The sequence below is a fragment of the Chlamydotis macqueenii genome, chromosome 3 (assembly GCF_036417535.1).
Source record: "Chlamydotis macqueenii isolate bChlMac1 chromosome 3, bChlMac1.mat, whole genome shotgun sequence".
NCBI lineage: Eukaryota > Metazoa > Chordata > Aves > Otidiformes > Otididae > Chlamydotis > Chlamydotis macqueenii.
In genome coordinates this window covers 29042319-29063800 of record NC_141558.1, presented here as the reverse complement: position 1 = coordinate 29063800, position 21482 = coordinate 29042319, and the positions used below count along the sequence as shown (strand labels likewise).

The 21482-nt window shown below is 37.3% G+C and overlaps 1 protein-coding gene across 1 annotated transcript in view; it reads left to right on the top strand.

Moving 5' to 3' along the window:
- The window catches only part of EYS (EGF-like photoreceptor maintenance factor), an 827426-nt gene that overhangs the window by 642970 nt on the left and 162974 nt on the right, over positions 1 to 21482 (top strand). The window contains exon 37 of the mRNA XM_086745378.1: positions 14591 to 14755. Coding sequence (XP_086601504.1) covers positions 14591 to 14755 — 165 coding nt within the window. The remainder of the gene's footprint in view (positions 1 to 14590; positions 14756 to 21482) is intronic.

Here is a 21482-nt window from a genome sequence, read left to right as displayed (position 1 = left end):
GTTTAGCTGTGATCTTTACATATAGGAAAGTGTGATTATTATTCTGTGCTTTTTTTTCTCAGACCCTCCGCAGACATTTGCACTAACATGAGAGGAATATTTTGTCAATGCAGTGGAAAGGGAGATCTATATTTCAAGTGTATCAATTTCACACATACCCTCTCTGTTTACTTTGGCCTGACTTCCAAAATATGTATAACTTCCTAAATTGTATAAAAGACGTGTTTCCTTCCCGTCTTTTTCATTGCTCACTTGAAGGGAAGACTGTCTTAATTTTACGTTGCATTGAAGTCTTAAGTGGAGCAGTTCAGATTCATTGTCTGTGCCACAGAGTTCAGTATCAGCCTTCCAGTGCTGATTTTTTTTTGTAATTACTACTCAGCTATTAAACAGATCTTATAATGGAAAACTACTAGAATTACCTTTCCCCCCCCCCCCTAAGAACAAGATGAAAGTCATCCCACTTCATGAGAAAAGCATTGACATCAATGAAAGAAATACACAATTTTAAAATCTATGACAGGTAATTATTTGAGAAGATACCACAAGATTAATTTCCTAGCTCAACAATTACAAAAAATAAATTATTAAAATTTGCTAAAATTAAATTTCCTTCTTTTTTAGATAGACTGATGTCACTAATGGGACGTATCCTGCATGCGATAAGTAATTTTTTTTTTTAAATTTACTGGTTTTTTTCCATTACACTTGCTTAGGCTTTTGTCCCTCGAAACACAATAGTAATAAAAATAAGGAACAAAGTTTTTAAACAGTTCAGCAACACCATGCAGGAGACCTGGATGTGGTTTCTAAGGCAGAGCATTTTGTCTTTTCTCTGCATCCTCTAGGCATAGTACTTAAAAGGTGTGCAGTACTGTGAGCACTGAAAAAAACTGATACAATCTTCAGATAAGTTCTACTTGCTTGACTGTAGGAGCACCAAATCTTGAGGTAAAAAGAAGAGCTGTTTCCTTATAGATGTAAAAGTGAGTGGGAATCAACCTAGTTTGGAAAACATTTAAATGAAACTGTTATATATATAATTTATATTTCACTGTTTGTTGATGCTCTAAAACAGCTTTGGATCTTTTGCTTTGCTTTGTATGGTGCAGTCTCCAAGGAGATGGGTAGATGGAATAGGTGTTCATAGTGTGAGAACAGACTGGAGCTTGGTAGTTTAAAAATTGAGTCCCTTTTACTTCCACTGTACTTTAGTCTTCAGAACAAACCAGCTCCCAGTAGCACAAGTGCAGTTACATTCTAAACTGAGGAAAAAAAAAAACATACTAAAACATTAATATTTTAAGGGCTTGTTTTGCTGGTTCACTGAGAAACTCTAACATTTACATGTGTTATGCTTTTATTGCCACATAACTTTCATAGAATCATAGAATGGTTAGGGTTGGAAGGGACCTTCCAAGGTCATCTAGTCCAACCCCCCTGCAAGGAGCACGGACATCCCCGACTAGATCAGGTTACTCAGAGCCTCATCCAATCTGGCCTTGAACGTTTCCAGGGATGGGGCATCTACCACATCTCTGGGCAACCTGTTCCAGTGTTCTACCACCCTCAGTTGAAAAAAATTTTTCCTCATATCTAATCTAAATCTACCTACCTCTATTTCAAAACCATTACCCCTCTCCTATTGCAACAGGCCCTGCTGAAGAGTTTCTCCCTGTCTTTTCTGTAGGCCCCCTTGAGGTACTGGAAGACCACTATAAGGTCTCCCCGGAGCCTCCTCTTCTCCAGGCTGAACAGCCCCAACTCTCTCAGCCTGTCCTCATAGGAAAGGTGCTCCAGCACTCTTATCATCTTCATGGCTCTCGTCTGGACCCTCTCCAACTGGTCCATGTCCTTCTTGTGTTGGCGGCTCCAGAACTGGATGCAGTACTCTAGGTGGCGTCTCGCTAGGGCAGAGTAGAGGGGGAGAATCACCTCCCTCGACTTGCTGGCCACGCTTCTCTTGATGCAGCCCAGGATGCGGTTGGCCTTCTGGGCCACAAGGGTGCATTGCTGGCTCATGTTGAGCTTCTCATCCACCAGCACTCCCAAGTCCTTCTCCTCAGGGCTGGTTTTGATCCATTCTCTACCCATCCTGTATTTGTGCCTGGGATTGCCATGACCCAGGTGCAGGACCTTGCACTTGGCCTGGTTGAACTTCATGAGGTTGGCACGGGCCCACCTCTCCAGCCTGTCAAGGTCCCTCTGGATGACATCCCTCCCTTCCAGCGTGTCGACGGCACCACACAGCTTGGTGTCATCGGCGAACTTGCTGAAGGTGCACTCTAGCCCACTGTCCATGTCGCCGACAAAGATGTTGAACAGGGCCGGGCCCAACACGGACCCCTGAGGGACACCACTCGTGACTGATATCCACTTGGACATTGAGCCGTTGACCGCCACTCTCTGAGTGCAGCCATCCAGCAAACTCCTTATCCATGAAGTGGTCCGTCCATCAAACCCATGTCTCTCTAGTTTAGAGGGAAGGATATCATGTGGGACAATGTCAAATGCTTTGCACAAGTCCAGGTAGGTGATGTCCATTGCTTGTCCCTTGTCCACTGATGCTGTCAGCCTGTCATAGAAGGCCACCAAATTGGTCAGGCACGATCTGCCCTTGGTGAAGCCATGTTGGCTGTCACCAACCACCTCCTTGCTCTCCATGTTCCTTAGCATGGTTTCCAGGAGAATCTGCTCCATGACATTGCCAGGTACAGAGGTGAGGCTGACCAGCCTGTAGTTACCCAGGTCCTCCTTATTCCCCTTTTTAAAAACTGGGGTTATGTTCCCTCTCTTCCAGTCATCGGGAACCTCACCAGACCACCACGGCTTTTCAAATACAGTGGCCAGTGGCTTGGCGGGTTTATCCGCCAGTTCCCTGAGGACCTGCGGATGGATCTCATCAGGTCGCATGGACTTGTGCACCTTTGGGTTCCTCAGATGTTCCCGAACCTGCTCTTCCACTACAGTGGGCGGTTCTTCATCCTCCCAGTCCCTGTGACTTCCACAGCTTGGGTGGCGAGACAAGAGACCTTGTCGGTGAAGACTGAGGCAGAAAAGTCTTTGAGCACCACAAAGGTGCACTAACTGTGCCCCACCCCCACCAAAAAAACCCCACCCATAAACAAACAAAAAAAAACCAAACCAAAAGTGTTTTTTAACAAGGAAATTTAACCAGTTTTCTGGGGAAACACTAAATGCATTGACCATGATTTATTGTGTATCAAAATAGAGAAGCATAAAGACCAGAATGAGAACATATTCCTGAAAACATGATTTAGAGATCTTGCAAAGTCCTGCGAAGCAGACAAATTAATTTCAAAACAATAATCTAAAAAGATCAAATCAATATTTTCTGCATTAAAAACACTGATAGAAGGATGTCAATTGATCATTGGTGGATTAACCAGTTGACACTCTACTGAATTAATTTATCCATTTTATGCAGTATTTGTTAAAAGATGAGGAGATCATTCATAAATAGCTGGAATGAACTTCAGTAGTGCATTGCCAAAACTTTAGCAGCAAGATATTGCATCCAGCTCTGGAGCCCCCAATGTAAGAAGGACATGGACCTTGGAGCGAATCCAGAGGAGGGCCACAAAGATGGTCAGAAGGCTGGAGCACCTCTCTTATGAGGACAGGCTGAGAGAATTGGGGCTGTTCAGCCTGAGAAAGAGAAGGCTCTGGGGAGACCTTATAGTGGTCTTCCAGTACCTCAAGGGGGCCTACAGAAAAGACAGGGAGAAACTCTTCAGCAGGGCCTGTTGCAATAGGAGAGGGGTAATGGTTTTGAAATAGAGGTAGGTAGATTTAGATTAGATATTAGGAAAATTTTTTTTTACACTGAGGGTGGTAGAACACTGGAACAGGTTGCCCAGAGAGGTGGTGGAGGCCCCATCCCTGGAAACGTTCAAGGGCAGACTGGATGAGGCTCTGAATAACCTGATCTAGTTGGGGATGTCCGTGCTCCTTGCAGGGGGGTTGGACTAGATGACCTTTGAAGGTCCCTTCCAGCCCTAACCATTCTATGGTTCTAAGATAAAGAAATTTCTTGGTTTCGTAGGAAGATAGTAGTAGAACTTCTGAACTACTATTTTCTTTTTTCTTCCCACATTTATGCAGGAGGAACTTAATTTTACAGGGAAGGTACTGACAGCCAGAAAATGAGAAATTTCAGGAAATACCTTTGCACCCTGAACCTATGAACACAGGCTCAGATTAGAATTCAGATTAGATTTACAAAATTCTGTAAAGTATACATCTGTATGTCTAAATAATAATAGGAAAAGCTAATCAAAATCTTATCAAAATCTCCTAGGAAAGTAATAAAAATTTGGTGCATACATAATGTAGCGATACATAAACTCTGTTATTTATATGAGCACATTAAATTTGTGTGCTTAAAACTACAACTTGCATTTCACATATAATATTGATCATCTGTTATCTGATGCCAATCATATGATAAATTAGTCTACAGTGTTATCGAGATGGAAGATTCCTCTTCAACTGCCTAAATGTGACACACACTGAGAAAGTCTGAATATTTTTCCAAATTAAAAATTTATAGTCAATTACTCATCGAGTATTTCTCTGTTCCTTTGGGATAGGAATGTTAGTTTATGTGTTCAAGCACCATTGCAGAGAATAAAATTAAACATAACTGGCAGAAATAAAATTAAAGTGACTGAAAATACATTGGTATTTCATAAAGGAAAAAGATGACAGAATTTTGATAATCATAAGAACTACAAATATACAAATAAAATATGTGCACATTTAGCTTAGATGCACTGTAAAACAACAGAAAATTTAAGCTATTGGATCACATTCATTTCTGTAACCAGACAGTTCTCATTACAATAAGTAATATATGATCTCTAGTACATAAACATGTTATGAAAAGTCTGTGTTTCCAAATGTATTCTGACAGCTGCCTTTTTCCCCTTGAAAAACCACTCCTTTTACCAGTTCATTAGACTTGAATCAAAAATGTGAAAGCTAATGTTCAAGTAGACGTTCTGTGATACTTTACAGAACAAATATATTAATAAGTGAACTTCAAAAGATTTTTAGAAGTCCTTGCTTCATTAAAATTTGCCATAATATGTGTTATGGTGACCTTAAAAGCAACGAGCTTTTCAACGTCAAATATAGTAGTTCATTATGATAACTCCAGTGTAAATTATGGTTTGATATTCAAAGTCTAACTCAGATTTTTTTTTTTTACTGTGATTAGGAGAGGTTCAAAAATAGAAATGAATACATAAAGGACCTTCATTTCCCTCCTTCATTGGACTTTTTAAAAAATAGATAAAACTTTGTTTTTTTTTTTTCAGGAAGATCATATTTCTTGACAAATTATGTTGAGCTTGAAGAAAATACTAGACAATAACTTCCCAATTTCCTCTATGTCAAATTCAGGAAAAGAGTTAAGCACTTACATGTAATTTTGAATGCACATGGTAAAATACATCTGATTAGGTACTAGTGTCAATTAGAAACATTTTTTTCACTTCAAAACCCAATACATTTAGGAGCAGAGTAATAAATTTTGGAGACGAAACTAATCAAACAGAAAAGAATAAATGACTGAGTTGTTTTCAAAATTAGAAAAATCACATAGCAAGATGCTAATTTTCTTTGTGGATTTGGACTAAGAACAACTAGATTGTTTGTGATTTTTTTTCAACACCCAACTCTGACTATTTTTTGTAACTTCTTCTGAGGTACTGCTGTCATACCCATTTTCACAAAATCTTGAACTGAATATGAATGCATAATTTTCCTTTTTCCTTTCTCATGTCAATCTGTTCCACTTACACATCTGGCCTTACTTCACATGTCTATGTAATATCCATAAAAAATAACATAATTTAATAATTATACAGCATCTCTCAGCTGGACAGTTGAGTAAGCTTCATGGCTATTTGTTGAATAAGCTTCATATTGGTCTATGAGACAGGTAATTTTCTTCCTTTTACAGATACAGAGGAGTTGACCGGAAATACTAAATTCTTATCTGCTGTAAACTCATGAAGTTATAACTTTGCTGATATACAGCAACTGAGGGTCTAGGCAAAAAAAAAAAAAAAAAAGTGATTCTTCCCTCCTGAAATGTGAGGTCAAAAAAAAAAAAAAAAATGAGGGCTACAAAATAGGAATATGAAAATAATTTATTCCTGTGGATCCCTGTTCCCCAAGGCACATGAACATCAAACTGCTTTACTGTGATTTCGTTCTTTCAGACATGCAGCTAAATCTTGAACTTCTCAATTATTTAAGGAAAGATAAAGCTATCAATTTTTTTTCCCCTGAAATAAAACTAATAACATATTTACGTTGGGTTGATCTACTTATTACAGTGCAGTGGCCAAAAGAGGAGGATAACTTGATCTCTGTGCACCAGTTAATGACAGTTGCTATATGTTTCAGACAACTATGGAATCGTTAATCTCCTTGATGTTAAATGGTGTACATATTTCTATCTTCTGTTATGCAGTCTTAGCAGTGACATGGAAAACAGAACAAGTAGCATTAAAATTACCAGCTGGATCAGGCCTGTACGGGTCATTTAGCTCAATATCCTGTCTCTGAGCAAAACCAGTCACAAATGCTTTTAAAAGGATATAAAAAACAGGACAGCTGTGATTTTTCTATGAGTACATTATTTCAGCTTCCGCCAATTAGTGAGATTAGGATTTCCTGAGCTACGATTCCATTATACATGCTGGTCTGGTGGATTGGTTTTCTTGTATTTTTCTTATTTTTTTCTTTTTTTTTTAATATTTTTGACCCACATAATAGCTTGGTGGCAGTAAATTACCCAAAACAAATACATATTTGTGCCTGGCAAGGTCATGGAGCAGATTCTCCTGGAAACCATGCTAAGGAACATGGAGAGCAGGGAGGTGGTTGGTGACAGCCAACATGGCTTCACCAAGGGCAGATCGTGCCTGACCAGTTTGGTGGCCTTCTGTGACAGGCTGACAGCATCAGTGGACAAGGGACAAGCAATGGACATCACCTACCTGGACTTGTGCAAAGCCTTTGACGCTGTCCCACATGACATCCTTCTTTCTAAACTAGAGAGACATGGGTTTGATGGACGGACCACTTCATGGATAAGGAGTTTGCTGGATGGCCGCACTCACAGAGTGGTGCTCAGCGGCTCAATGTCCAAGCGGAGACCGATCACAAGTGGCATCCCTCAGGGGTCCGTGTTGGGCCCGGCCCTGTTCAACATCTTTGTCAGCGACATGGCCAGTGGGATAGAGTGCACCTTCAGCAAGTTCGCCGACAACACCAAGTTATGTGGTGCTGTCGACACGCTGGAAGGGAGGGATGCCATCCAGAGGGACCTTGACAGGCTGGAGAGGTGGGCCCGTGCCAACCTCATGAAGTTCAACCAGGCCAAGTGCAAGGTCCTGCACCTGGGTCATGGCAATCCCAGGCACAAATACAGGCTGGGCGGGGAATGGATTGAGAGCAGCCCTGAGGAGAAGGACTTGGGAGTGCTGGTGGATGAGCTTAACATGAGCAGGCAATGCGCCCTTGCGGCCCAGAAGGCCAACCACATCCTGGGCTGCATCAAGAGGAGCGTGGCCAGCAGGTCGAGGGAGGTGATTCTCCCCCTCTACTCTGCCCTGGTGAGACTCCACCTAAAGTACTGCATCCAGTTCTGGAGCCCCCAACACAAGAAGGACATGGACCAGCTGGAGAAGGTCCAGAGGAGGGCCACAAAGATGATAAAAGGGCTGGAGCACCTCTCTTATGAGGACAGGCTGAGAGAGTTGGGGCTGTTCAGCCTGGAGAAGAGGAGGCTCTGGGGTGACCTGATAGCAGTCTTCCAGTACCTCAAGGGGGCCTACAAGAAAGATGGGGAAAGGCTGTTCAGTAGGGCCTGTTGCAATAGGACTAGGGGTAATGGTTTTAAAATAGAGGGAGGTAGATTTAGATTAGAAATTAGGAAAAAATTTTTTACAATGAGAGTTACAGAACACTGAAACAGGTTCCCCAGAGAGGTGGTGGAGGCCCCATCCCTGGAAACGTTCAAGGGCAGACTGGATGAGGCTCTGAGCAACCTGATCTAGTCAGGGATGTCCCTGCTCCTTGCAGGGGGGTTGGACTAGATGACCTTTGAAGGTCCCTTCCAACCCTAACCATTCTATGATTCTATGATTCTATGATTCTATGATTCTATATTTCCTGAAGTTATTAATAATTTCCTTTTGTTTTTGAAGCCTATGATGTGACAGTATCAAGTGTCTTTCATTTTTGTGCAACAAGACATGGAGTGGTCATTTCTTATTCACATTTTTCTCTGCATATTTTATCCATGTTGAATAGGTCTGATCTGTTTTTCACTCTGGAAGCCGTACCAACCCTTTGATCATCCCTGCTTCTGTTCTATGTTTCTTTGTACCTTTGCAGAGACATGTTACTGGGCTACTTGGAAAATTCAGAATAGACTGTAAATGGCATCACCTGCTTTCTTTTCACAGAATTTTTTAAACTCTTTTCATCTAATACTACTCTACTTGTTTTCTTCAATTAAAATGAAATTATGTCATGCTTTTAAGGATTGCTTGTTTCACGTATTGCCTCTCAGTGCTTCCTCCAAGTCTTTACATTTAAATATACTGTCTTTCTACCATTTGAAGCCTGTAGCAATCTGCAAAACAGGAGATTAATTTAGTGATCTGAATTTGGATCTCCCAGTTGACAGGAGAGAGTGTTATCGACAAGGCACAAGACTGCCCTGATAAAGAAAAACTTGTGCGTTTTATTCCATAAGGAATTTTTGTTCCATAATGTAGGAGTTCAGTTACAGCAAGCAGAAGGCTTTTGTGCATTGAAACAAATGAATGGAAACAGCAAGGGTGATATTTATTGTTTCATACTTTATTGTCTGAAAATAGCTGAACTCACCTAATAAATTATTTTGTAGATTTCTAAAGTTACAGTCGTAGACGAAATTGTTACTGTATTTCTGTACTATTGTATATACAGTGTCTTTAATGCTTTGTGAAATACATAAGTCAGATTTTGTATATACCAGACATAATCCCTATGAATTTTCTGAATCACATTTATTTCACTTTGATTTTCTTCCCACCATGAACATGAGATAAAAGAATGCATTACTTTCAGGTAGTTAGATTTGGTTCCCTGGGATGTTCTGTGAGCATGAGATGGATAAATCAAGTCACGTATTCATTAGTCCCTTGACATTGCTGCTAAACTGACTTTTTGCCTGCTGGGAACACCTTTGTTCTTTGTAAAATTGAAAAGTTTTGCTGCACTGATCAGCGAAGTTTTTATCATCTGTGCTTCTACTATATTTTTGAGTGATGGAAAAGAAGAACAAGCACAGAATCTGTCCGTAAGTTGCAGATCTCTATCATGGGATGTTTACCACTGTAATTGAAAATTAAAAATAACAAATTCAGAATTTAAGCCATGAGTAACTATTGTGACATCCTGTTCAGTTCATATCTGTAATATTTCAACTCTGAACTACTGTATTAACTTTTTTTTTGCCTAAAGAAAATCCTCCAGCAGGCTGTTTGGCTTTGATGCACAGACATCAAGAGTGAAAATTGTTCATCTAATTTGAGGTACTGCTGCTGTACATGTCTACAGCTAAACTAGTGACCCTCAAGCCCTTTTATAGCACGTAGAGAGAAATAGATGGGTTTAGGTCGTGATTCATCTGGTCTTTTTGGAAGTTTATTGTAAGATGAGGGGAATCACATCCTAGGATTATCCATTTCTCTGCATTATTAGAGGACCAAGGATTTTCAATGCAGTTATCTACCCTGTAGATTGTAGACGACTTTGTCAGATGTTTGGTTGGAGATCTCTGACCAGAAGATGAATGCATTACTTCCCTTTCCAGGGTTTTGTGGTAGGTTTTTTTCTGATACTCATTCTTACTATCAAAAGTGTTACTCATTTCTCATTTGAATTTATTTAGTGATGACTGCTGCAGTTGATGAGTCTTACTGTCTTCAAGATTAAAAAGTCTATTTTTACTAGAATTCAACAGAATTTAATAGAATTCAGTACTAAGCCAGACTTGTCACAAAAAGCAAACAATGCAAATGGAAAATGAAAGATAGGAGTGGAAACAGACTGATTCCAATTTACTAGCAGTGGAAAACTGTATTCATCCTCTTACTGTTGTTTATTTTCTAACTAAGACAAAGTCAAATAGGATCATGATAGAAACTTGTTAATGTTTTCTCAACATTTTCTTGTTATACTATGTGTTATTATGAAAATTGTAGTCTATAATATCCCAGATAACCTATTTATTTCAGTAAAAAATTTGAGTCTTCAGTTAAAGAGTTAAAGTATTCTTAGCAATATGTGCTGTTCAGGGAATCCAAAACCCAACTCTAGTCTGTTATGAATTTTTGCAAGTATTGTATCTTGAATTACTTTTAGTCTACTTTCTTGCCGTTAAAATATTAGAAAATGTTACTTTCTTCCATTATAATTGAGACACGTAGAAGTGTTATGTTACTTATAGTTGATTGTGCCTAGTACTTATGAAGTCTTTTTAATATATTATTTTTAATCACTATATTAATTTATTCCTGTTCATTGGTGTATTCAAGTGCCTAAAGATGAAGCTTATATGCAGCTAGGACCTGAGTTGAATCAATTTGGTTTTTAGACACCTATATATTCTAAAAAACGCGGTTTGGGGACTAAAATTCGTTAAGCTATTTTGCTTATTAGAACAGGGACATACTCTGTGTCTAAAAGCTTCAGGGAGTTGTGGCGTATTATTTTTCTCACTATCCTCTAGTAGTATAGTGTCACATTCATCACTGTTTATTTATAGTAACAGCTAATATCTCAAAAAGTTACATTCTGCTCAAAGACCTTGAACATTAGTCAAAGAATCATAATGCCATTCCTTATAGAGATTCTCCATACTCAGAGCTGCTGTACTGGTGACACCATTACATTCCTTCTCCTTCTTCTGGGGGACATGGTTGGTAAGTCCCTACTGCCCTTCAGTTTTTCCCCTAGTGGAGTGATCTCCAAACTATTTTGATCACATACCTCATTGGTAAAAATTTTTTGAGGACACCCCATCAATGTATGTATATGTGTTTATTTATAAATTACACACGTGTACTGCTGCAGTTCTAGTATTTTTCTTCCTGCACCTCAGTAAATTGTCTTGTGTATGCCCTGGGGTGCACGCACTCCACTTTGGAGACCACTGCCCTAGTGTAATAGTCCCTTGGGGTCATGGACAGAGCTGACAATGTTGCATAGTGACCCCAAGAGAGAAAAAAGCAACGATTTCTTCTGTCAGCCTGTCCTGTGGAATAAATGAAGCACAAAATGACTTATTGCCAGCAACCATCTGAAAATATGAAGATCTGTAAATGTTACTAGAAATCAACATGAAATACTCTCATGTTGTGGTACAAGCACATTGTAGCTGGCATTGACAGTATTTCTGCTATTAGCTGATTGTAGTTCAGTGTATGCCCTCTTTGGCTCTGATTCATGGAACCTACCAGTGTGCAGCCATGCTCAGAGCTGCATGGGACTTTAATTCATGCTAATTCAGAGCTTAGGAGAATGAAGGAAGTAAAAAAAAAGAGATTCCAGACAGGCAGCTTTGCCCATACTATTCTACCTGTGTATTTTATCACAAACCTAGATTTAGGCTCTTCGAACACAGACTCAATCAAGGAGCAACAACTGATTTCTCAGAACCATGTTTCTGTTCTGAGTTTTTTTCACAGTGTATGGGTGTTTGTTTTAAGGCCACTATTTTGTTAATTTTTAGACAGAGCTTACAGTAACCATCTTTGTGTAGTATGCATGCATGCTAAACATAATTTAAGATGTCTTTTCACTGTCTGCCATTGCTAATTACATGTATAAATTGGAAGCATTAATATGCTTGAGATGCTTGATTTCCTATGGCCCACAGAATGCCACCTTTTTTCAGAATCCGATGTCAGAGAATTTTATATTACTACTTAACATAGCCTTATGGAATGGATCTGTAGTTATCTATATACTGAAGCAGCAACTTGACAAGTTCTTCACTTAGAATGATAGTGTTTCTTTTTTTGTATGGATTTCTCACAGTTTTGATAACAATATTCCACTATCAGAGATCTCTTAATACTCATATCTTTACAAAATCTCTCAAAGGTTATTACTAAGTTCTGCCAAAAATACTGTGAATGTCATTAGGTTGATTTTGATAAGCTTTAGGAAGAGTAATGCTATGTGTGAGGCTGCAGTTTGCTGCAAAAAAAAAAAAATTGTTTCCATTGCATCAAACTATTCCCTGTTATCAAACGGCTGCTATTTGTGAATTAATTTCAACTGCTGGTCTACAGTTAGCTTTATATTTGAATTCTGTTAAGGATAAAACATGTGATGTGAAAAATGACTTGAAAGTGTTTTTTTTTTATTTGTTACTTTTGCCAAATCCAGCAATACTGAAAATTAATTGCTTGTTTCTTGACAGCTATCGAGGGTACTGAAAATGTGTTTCCACTATATGCAAGATAAGACAAGAATACTTAGACTTAGTGGGTATCGCTACAGGTACCCTTGGGATGCTGGGGTTCCTACATGCTTTTCACTGTAGGTTTCTGAAGGCACTGCATTTGAAGAATTAGAATTAATATTGTCTGCACAGAGCCTCTCTGTGGAAGATCATAGAATCACCAAATCACTGAGGTTGAAAGTGACCTCTTGAGATCATCTAGTCCAACCACCTGCTCAAGCAAAACAGGGTCACCTACAGCAGGTGTCTCACAACCATGTCCAGTTGGGTTTTGATTATCTCCAAGGATCAAGACTTGACAAATGTCTCTGTGCAACCTGTGCCAGTGTTTGACCACTCTTATAGTGAAAAAGCATTTTCAGGTGTTCAGGTGAAATTTTCTGGTTTTTTTTTTTTTTTTATTTGTGCCTGTTACCTGTCAGAGGGCACTACTACGAAGTTTGGCTCCCAATCAGGTATTTATGACATTAGAAATGTCGATCTAAGACTGTTCTTCTTCAGCCTGAGGAGTCCTGGCTCTGTCAGGCTTTCCTCGTATGAAAGAGACTCCAGTTTCCTAATCATACTTGTGGCCCTACAGTGGACTAGCTAGATCTGCCAGAACTGTTTCCCCTTAAAGTATGAATTTAATTAGAGAAATGGCATTCTCCTAATTATGTAGATCTGCTTCTGATTTGCAATGCCTTTGACCTTTACCTCACCCTGCAAGGGAATTTTTTCATCTCATAGTTTTTTCACTTTGTCCAACAATCCTGATTTTTCCAGACCTACAATTTAGAAACATAACTACTTCTTGCTTTCCATCCTGCCTTTCTTTTGCTGTCACATTGTGGGTGTTTTTTGGTTGGTTGGTTGTTTTTTTTTAAATTAAAGCCCTTCAAGACATGCTTGTTTAACCAGGGGTTTCATTTTGTTCTTTCTTCTTAAGTTCAATAAAAATGGCAGAGAAAAAACCACGGGCAGATTTCACAAACAAACAGAAAGATAATAATAAAAATTTTAGAAAAAAAAAAAAAGAAAAACTTACTAGTCATGCCTATATGTAATAATCAGTCACAAATCCATTGTATACTTTTAGTTTATTAAATAAAACATTTATTTACAAACATATAACCTGAGCTCAGAGTGCTTTTCTTGTTTGTTCCTTATTCATATCCCTGGTGATTAATTTGGACAGTCTTCAGGGAACATTGCTTAACTAGGATACTTAAGGCATCAGGAAGACATTCTGCCTAACCTCAATTGGTTTTACTCTATTTTTTCCTGGGTAGTATTATTCAGAGCTACAGGGGAAAAAAATGCCCAAAAAATATAATGACAAAGGCAATTAGTGCAATAAATGTTGCAAATGCTAAGCCTTCATAGTTAAAAATTTCCTCTTGTGTTAGTTTATTTTCAAGACAGGAGTATTGTAGTGGAAAAATGTATATACTGACCAATAGTATCCCATAATAATTTCAAACCTGGAACATTTGAGTATCCTCAGAATGAAGAAAACCCGTGTTTCTTATAGAATCATAGAATCATAGAATGGTTAGGGTTGGAAGGGACCTTCAAAGGTCATCTAGTCCAACCCCCCTGCAAGGAGCAGGGATATCCCCTACTAGATTAGGTTGCTCAGAGCCTCATCCAGCCTGGCCTTGAACGTTTCCAGGGATATCTCCAGCTATGAATCAGAAGTACTTTACAGGGATGTCGTAAGACAGAAGTTCTGCACAGGCACGTCTGCAAAGATGAAAATTTGTGACAGTCTTTTGAACTTCATTGCATCTTCTATCAGTAGTCCTTATAATAGTCTTTTGACTTCTGGTAATATGCAGATAGTAGAACACTTTCATTTCTGCATATTTAACTTGAATGTTTGAAATTAAATAAATGTATATGCGTGCTTTGCAGATAATATCGTTGATTACACTATTCACAGATATTCAGAATTTATATTTTAAAAGTGCTCTGATGATTATATTTTATTTTATTACTTAGTTTTGTAATAAATTAATATAATTAGCTTTTGGTTATTCGTTTCAGACACAGCACTGTTTTTTCCATCCTTCACTGGAAATTCTTATTTGGAACTACCTTCTCCAACATCTGTATCTGAGACTAGGGCTGCATCTGGGCAGGAAACAAGCAATCCGACGACTCTGTACTTGACAGTGAAAACAACTGCTCTAAATGGCACAATTCTTTACAGTGAGTACCAATGATACTTGAAGCTAAGTATAAGTTTTAGCTCCTTCAGGTCCTTATTAACTTCAGTGTACATCAGCTGGCATTTCCCATTCACCAGCAAAATGAGTCATTAAAATGCAGCAGAAGCCTTTTGGTATTCTAATGCATGATATGTTTTAAAATTTGAACCATCATTCTTTTTGTTGCTCTGGGAAGTTCTTTAATTTATGGCTTATTGAGCAAAACATAACTTACCGCTGAAAATGCTGCTTCCTGACAAGAAAGAACATAGGAAGCATATGACTCTAGTAGTAAGTGTTAACAGCTCTAATATACAAATGTTGAAGAAATTTTGAACAATTTATTACAGAAAAACATCTTCTCCATAGTTGGGTTGAGACTCACTTTTTATTATAATTGTGAACTTTGTTCCAAATATTTTTTTTGGTGTGCAGAAGTGTCTTAAATTCTGCAAATTTGCAATATTTCAGAATATTTACTGTGATTTCACACTTCAGAGGATTCTTTTGTAGTCCATGGGGAGTATACTTGCAGACTTAGATGTATGCTTGTTAATACTACTTAGAATGTTAGTTCTTGTCTGCATATTTCATTCCTCAGTATATGGCATGAACTTCTGACACAGTATGCTTTTCACTAGTCAGCAAGAAAAGTAGGCTTCTCTGCCAGCTGAATATTTCTTTATATATTTTGGCTTGTAATTTCTATTCAAATGGAAAACCTGGAAAGTGAGGTGATTAGTTCCTCCTGAACCCAGGAGGAACTAGAAAAATATGTTTGTGCAATTTATGTGATAGTTTTACTCCACAAAGACAAAAGCATTTGGAGCATTCTCTGTTCACTGTGAGTAGCTTTCTAGAGTTTGTATAGATAAAGAAATCTTGTTGATTTAATACAAATTATTTTGATTAACTTTTGTTATTTTTATATTAATCTGGAAGTAATATGTGTGTATTCACCTGCACTGTGTAAATATTTATAAGCCAAGGTTAAAAGTAGTGTAAGCTTCACAGCATTATTTAAATTATACCTTTTATTGTTATCTGTATAACAGTTTATTTAGATGTAAAACACTGTAGCCCCAAATTTGACATTGATATTTACTGCTTTTCAAAATGCTATTTCAAATCCTTGTATGTTATATCCAGGCTATTACTACAGCTGCCTAAGCTACATGGCTGCAGAATTTGGTAAGAATCATGGATAAGTGGTGATGTGGCAGTTCTTTATTTTGAAGTGTTTTATACCTGTTATTAATTTCAATTTCAAGAGGAGTTATTTGTCCTTCAAGAAGAATTCAAGGAAGGTCATTGGCAGTACTTTGAATGTATTCATCATTTAATGATTTTGTTTGCCTCATCACTGCAAAATAATTGGCTTCCAGCCAAAGTTAAAGTTTGCTATCTACCCATAAGCCCTAATGAGTAAGTATGTCTGGTTAAAAAATTAAAAAAAAAAAAAATCCAACATGGAAGTTTCTCTGCTATTTTCAGGAAGAAGTGGTGTTTTCTGGAAACCTGGATAAGTGTACTGTACTCCAGCAACCAGAGCCAAATTTGCTTCTGTCACAGTTTGTGGGAAAAGATTTTGATCTGAAAGTAGTCAATTTGTGAAGCTGGGGAGGGACAGTGGTTGGAATAGCTTTGAAACAGAATTTGCAGAGCTGGATGCTGTGTGCTTAGTTTACAACTCAACTATTTTGCATATAGTGAATTTGCTGATCTTTGCAAACATCCAATGTGTGAAATTTGTAACTGAAAATCAAATTCCAACTCTTTCATTATCTATGCTTTCCCATAATTACAAAAATCCAGTTACGCAAGGTAGAGTTAAAACCGAAGCTTTGATTAGTAGCAAGTGTTGCATACTTTTGTTCACAATCATAATTTAAAATGAAAGTGCATTGAAAAGCATATTAAACTTGATTTTTTTAATGTATTTTTTTAGGATAGATCTATGCCTTTTCTTTTTAGTTTTGTGCGATTGTCAGGTGAGAGCTAGCCTGTACTTGGGATTTATGGGCTCCTTAGGGTAGCGTTAAGAATCAGAAATGAGTGTTATTTTGAGCTTTCACACTGATATAAATCTATGTGGGCTGTAGAATTTCTGCTTTGCTGCTTGTAAGTTTTCAAATTGTTTTGAGAAGTCTAAAAATTGTCACATTATATATGTGTATATATATGTTCTGACCAGCTGATACAATAAGGCAGGTAATCTGCACATGCTTCATACATCTCTTAAGTGTGGTTGAGTACTTTTGGATAGACAGTGCTTGGAGATTTAAGTATCTTAGGCAACACAGGGCAAAGCATGCAGACTGCCTCAGGATTACATACTGAGAGTTTAGGTGCAGCTGAAATGAGGCAGTGAAAGGAAGAGAGGGTGTGAATGCTTTCTTTGTGTACTGAGGGAGAATACCACAGTGGGCATAATTCATAGTTGCATTATACTCCTTAATTTCATTCTCTGTATCCCAGTGAATCTGCTTCTACCATTATTTTTACCCCCCAAAAGGTACTGTTTTAAGAAAAATGTAGTTCCCTTATGCCTCATTCAGTTATATGGATACAAATGCTGGATAATTCTCGGGATGTTTTGATGTTACTTTGTGTTTAATCAGTGCAAAATAAACCCCACCAAATTAGGTGGAGGGACTGCCAATTTAAAATATTTAAAATCATACCAATATATTCAAGATGCTACTGTCTCTACCTAAACTCTGTAGTCTTTCTCAGATTATGTCCTTATAATTGAAACAGTTGTTGCTTTTGAATATAAGAGAAAATATTAATGTTCCTAAATTGCATTTAGTCAGAGAAATGTTACTTTCATATGCACAAGTACACTGAATCTTTCAGTACCAGAAGTAGAAACCAATTATTTTTTTCTCCTACTGAACATGAAATTTAAAAGCTAGTAGTCCATCGTAAAACTTAATCAATCACACATTGCAGAACATCTCAAAAGGAATACTGACAATCAGGAAAAAAAACATTTTTAAACTGCTAACCAAAGTGATTCTGTGGCTTTTCAGTCTTCTACCTCTGCAGGAGTAGCAGGTGTTTATTTGGGGCAAATGTCTTTTATTTTTAAAGTAAATAAAAATACTATCAGGAAGAGTATATCTTACAGCATTTTGTTGCACAAGGATATGTTTCATAAATCCGAGCTAGTACCACTAGCTAACTAGTTTAATATTTAAAGCATTCATTGTGTTTTTAAAGGGAAAAGTAACACATAAGATACATTTCATAATTTATATCTTTGTCAATACAATGAAAGCTTCAAGGATATTCTAAGAAAGTGCCGGTTGGAGGCCTTCAGTTCCTGCTTACCACATTCCCACAAGTCCTCCCACAGATTTCAAGGGAAACAGCTCTTTTGAGTAAGAGTATTTTTTAAAATTACAGTGGTTTTGATGTTACAATTTCTTTTGCTTTGTGCACCACAGAATTTTAAGTATTCTAATAGAAAATACTTTGAAGCTGTGTCAGAAGGGTTTGCACAAAATGGTCCCACAATAGTTACTCTAGAAGGGTGTTTTCTATATGCCAGTCTTTATACAGTTTCAAAGCATGTAAATTTTGTTTAGCTTATGTAAACTTTTTCCCTAGCCTTTTTTCAATTTATTGTTCTTTACTTCCATTCTAAACTTCTCCAGTAACATATGTTACTGTAAAAAATTTGTTTATGACTCTGTATAGAAATATAATTTCGTATCAATGGTGGATGAAATAATTTTCACAAGTTTTCATCAGGTGGTAAAAATGTTTTTTTTCTCCTTTTATTAGAAATTATCTAAATAGGAGATGTACAGTGGAAGGAGAAACAAGAAAGCAGGCTTCTAGCATGCCCTTATCTCTTGGCTTCTAGTGAGTGCAAGGATTAATATTTTGATCTTAAGATTTTGTGATGGATGCTTTAAAATCAAGTTTTCAAACATAATGTTCCATTTTGCTAGAACTTACACCTAAGAAACTGTTGATGTTCCCAGCAATATTTCAATTCCAATAGTTAAGCTAAAAATTGAAAGGTACATTTTAATAATATACAGAAATTATATGTGAAAATTTGTCCTTCATGAGTTCATATGCTTCCTCTGTTCCACCATGTCTGTCTGTCTTTTGTCTTCCCTTCTAACGATTTCAAAAGAGAAGCTGCTGTTGTCAGCTGTGCTCCTTTTAATAGTAGTACAGCTCCTGCTTCTGCTGCTGCTTTTTTGAAGCTGTGCTACTGTCAGACAGCTGAGAAATGAACTGTCAGCAGAAAGTGCACTCACTAGGTACAAGAATTACAGAATTCTAAAGAAGGGTTAATGTTCCTGATGTTTTCATATTCTGTTAATACACTGATGTTAGCAGTAGCTCCCACAATTTAGGTAGCATTAAGTTTTACACATTCATAAAGTAAATATCCTCTGTCTTTGTCAAAAGTATTTTAAAAGTCAGAATAAAATCAGTGATCTGTTTGTTTCAGCTGTTTTTTACTAGAAAATAATTACACATTTTGATATTTAAAAATTAGTCCACTTTCAGGTCATTCATTTTACACCTGATTTTACTAGGTGGTGATGAGGTTAAATCTGTTTCTGTGCCAGATAATTGGAGAACATTTAATTACAGTGAGAAGTCTCAGACAAAATATACAAATGGATTTGAATTATAAAGTAAGCATAAGAAGAATACTTAAGTCAGAATCTTTAGGGAAGACGTAAAAGGATTAAAAATTGGATCTATCTTTACCTAGTACACCAGCCAGTGAGGACCAAAAATGGAGATCTGTGCCTTCTCCACTTGTTCACATTCATGTGTCTTAAAATAAAGAGAAGTGAACGCTTAAAAGTACACATATGGGCTAACTGATACTCAGAATATGAGAATCGATAACTGTGCGGGGCATGTCACTTTACTAAATTACACAGTATTGTTCTTGAAAAGCATTTTCCTATTTAATATCTTTATTAGTAAGGATTTTATCAATAGTTGTTTGAAAGTAACAAATACTAAGAACTAACTGTTGTTTGTAGAGGCTGACAAAAAATAGATTGTTAAAACATAGGGAAAGAGGTAGGATATAACTAATTCATAGAAAATTGCCATATATGTCAGAGACAAAGAAACTAATCCAAGAAGAAATTATTTGCATGCCATTTTAAATAGATTATAAACCATCATTTGTTTTAGTGCAAAGACAATTGTACCTACCTTCTTAATAATGTTTTCCCTAATTATTTTCAGTATGTATTTAAGAAGCATACAAATGGTAACACTCAATGGACCAAAATGTCTAGACTTTTTGCAGCCTTATCTTTAAATTATTGGCAGAATGTGAGGAGGTTTCTGTTTAAAGATGTCAGGAGAAAAAGTTTGAAAATATACACAATTATTGTGTTTGTGCCAATAAAGATTAGCCATCATTTGAGAAATATTTTTGTTGAATACAGTATACATTCTTACAATTTTTAATTCTATTCCTTATTGTTTTTACTTGTTTGTATGATTTAAATTCATCAACATGTCAAAACAAATTGTAATAGTTAGCCATAAAGCAAAATAATTTGCAAGTGGTCATAAAAAACCTGATACAGTTATAAAGTTTTACTTCATTATTTTTGCTTGTAACGGAGTCAGAGTAATGGTGTTCACAATCCCTTCAAGGAGAGATTGTTTAACTTCTACTACATATTGTATTCTGTAACTGGACAGCTGGATTTCAGATATCACAGCCCATGTTTATAGCATTCCTTAAGGACATCACCATCTTTATCATAAGTTACGCTCATAAATTATATTCCTGTGCTCTCAGAAGCTCTGTTCCCCAGATCTACCCATATTCTACTTACCTTCCTAAAACTAAAGATGAGCATTCCAGACAATTCATAGTTTTTTTGTCTGTTATTTCAACTGACGTTTTCAAGCAGAGCATTTCACAGTATCTTTCCTCTGTGTCAAAATGTGGGTTTTGCTTAATAAAGCTTCATCCCATAGTTTAATGGGAATTTAAGTCTATCTTCTCAATATTGGCAACCATTTGAGCCCAGTGGCCACTTGCTTGCCGTCATACGAGATCTGGTTTCTTCGAACTGATCCCCTCACGTAATCTCTATTAAGGTTAAGATAAGTTACCCCTAGTAACCAAAAAGGTTTTTTACTCAGGTTGTTTCTGGTCCCTATCTGTTCGCAGAGCCTGTCTGTTTTGCTTAAGACTCAGGCTCTTCCTATGGCAACTTCCCGCCATATACACTATGTAGCTTATACTCTTCTACATTGTCAGAACAAAATTCTTGACAGGGACACTCTGTCTTCTCATGTTCACTGTAGACAGATTTAAAGGACTGTCCTTTCAAAGGATCTTCTACTATACCTCATAGATAATATGAAGAGTGCTGTTAGTTACCTGTAAGAGTGACTTATAAGCACTCCCTAGATGAAAGTGGAAGCCGTAACACTTGATGAGGTTTCAAGGAGTAATGCTACTTTTGGGGGAGCTGTCTCAAATTTTTTACTTTACTAGTAATAACAAGGACCTTCTTCCAAGTTTTTACTAGTGGACAATGTGAATGGACAGAGTCACTGGGAGAAGAGAAATAAGCTATTCACCTGTAACTTGACTTCCTCAAGACATGCTGTCAGTATATACTTCCACAACCCCTCCCCACTTCATTCTCTCTGAATTCAATGCAACTTACCGATTTAGTTGTTGATAGAAATTGGAAATGCCTGGAACA